This window comes from Sorex araneus, chromosome 4 (assembly GCF_027595985.1).
Source record: "Sorex araneus isolate mSorAra2 chromosome 4, mSorAra2.pri, whole genome shotgun sequence".
Classification (NCBI taxonomy): domain Eukaryota; kingdom Metazoa; phylum Chordata; class Mammalia; order Eulipotyphla; family Soricidae; genus Sorex; species Sorex araneus.
Genome location: NC_073305.1, coordinates 195,162,269 through 195,163,923, shown reverse-complemented (window position 1 = coordinate 195,163,923; position 1,655 = coordinate 195,162,269). Strand labels below are relative to the sequence as shown.

Genomic DNA, 1,655 nt, shown 5'->3' with positions numbered 1-1,655 from the left:
TTTTTACAATTTTTTTACTTTAAGCCACATGTAGCAGCTCTCAGGGCTGACTCTTGCTCTGCTTTCAGGTTTCATTCCGGTGGGACCAGGAGAACATATTGGGGTGCCCTACCCACTGTACTATGGCTTGAAACAAATATTTTATTCTTAAAGTCCAAGGAGCTTCTTGTCAGATTTCTCATTTTCATCCATGCTCACTTCCTGTGTCTGCAGGACTGGGAAGGGCGATGAGGCAGAGCAATCAGTCCTCGCTGGCCGACTTCATCCTTGAGGGGCTCTTTGATGACTCCCTCACCCACGTCTTTCTTTTCTCCTTGACCCTGGTGGTCTACCTTGTTGCTGTGAGTGGCAACTCCCTGACCATCCTCCTCATCTGTGCCGACGGTCGGCTGCACACCCCTATGTACTTCCTGCTGAGTCAGCTCTCCCTCATGGACCTGATGCATGTCACCACCACCATCCCCAAGATGGCTGCCAACTACCTGTCGAGCAGGAAGTCCATCTCCTTCGTGGGCTGTGCTACCCAGCACTTCCTCTACTTAGCAGTGGGAGGGGCTGAGTGTGTGCTCCTGACTCTCATGTCCTATGACCGTTATGTTGCCATTTGTCACCCACTGCATTATGCTGTTATCATGAGCAGGAGGGTGGCTCTGATGATGGCTGTCATGTCATGGCTGATATCAGCCACACATTCCCTCATTCATACCATGATTTTGATGCACTTCCCTTTCTGTGGGTCTCGAACTATCCACCACTTCTACTGTGAGTTTCCTGCTGTTGTGCAATTGGTCTGTGGAGACATCACTGAGTATGAGAAGACTGTTTATATCTGTGGCGTCCTGCTCCTCCTCTTCCCCATCCTCTTGGTTTCTATCTCCTATGGCTTTATCCTCCACAGCGTCATTCAGATGCGATCTGCTGGGAGTAAGAGAAATGCCTTTGCCACTTGTAGCTCTCACCTGACTGTGGTTTCTTTCTGGTTTGGTGCCTCCATCTTCTCCTATATGAGACCCAGGTCCCAGCGCACTCCACTGCAAGATAAGATTGGTTCCGTGTTCTATAGCATCATCACCCCAACCCTGAATCCTCTGATTTATACTCTCCGCAATAAGGATGTAGCCAAGGCTCTAAGAAAAGTGTTGGGGAGAGATGCTGTTACTGCAATGTAGTTGCCACAGTGTAAGAGCTTAATGCGTTAAACTCATTCAATTTATTTGGATAAACTTGGAAGAAATTTTAAGGGTTCGGAGTCCTGAAGCTATTTGATTGCAGAAATTAATTAACACATAATTACTGGTATCTTACCCACTACCAGTTATCTAATATACAGATTGCCATCTTAGTCCATATGTATTACAGAACAAAATACCAGACTTTGAATTTCTCACAGGTCTTAGATCGAGATTTGACAGTGAAGGCTCTGGCATACCACTGTCTTAGTAAAGGCCACTTTCTGGCTCACAGATCACTATTCCCTTTCTTGAGTCTTTTAAAAGGCATTATGTCATCCTTGACCTCATTACTTCCTAAGCTATCACCTTCAAGTACCACCTCATCAAGGATAAGTTCTCAATGTTGGGTTATTTTTTGAAACTGTATATAGCAGGTATGTTTCAATAAGTCTCAGAAGATTAAAATATATCTGATAAAAATTT

The 1,655-nt window shown here is 45.1% G+C and overlaps 1 protein-coding gene across 1 annotated transcript; it reads left to right on the top strand.

Moving 5' to 3' along the window:
- The first annotated feature begins 227 nt into the window (after positions 1 to 227).
- LOC105943305 (olfactory receptor 2AE1-like) lies at positions 228 to 1,169 on the top strand. The gene has a single exon (XM_012934671.2). It carries the CDS (start codon positions 228 to 230, stop codon positions 1,167 to 1,169), a length of 942 nt encoding a protein of 313 aa, XP_012790125.2.
- Positions 1,170 to 1,655: the final 486 nt, after the last annotated feature.

Excerpts from the sequence above, each read along its gene's own strand:
- LOC105943305 (XM_012934671.2), top strand. The coding sequence starts at position 228 with ATGAGGCAGAGCAATCAGTCCTCGCTGGCCGACTTCATCCTTGAGGGG.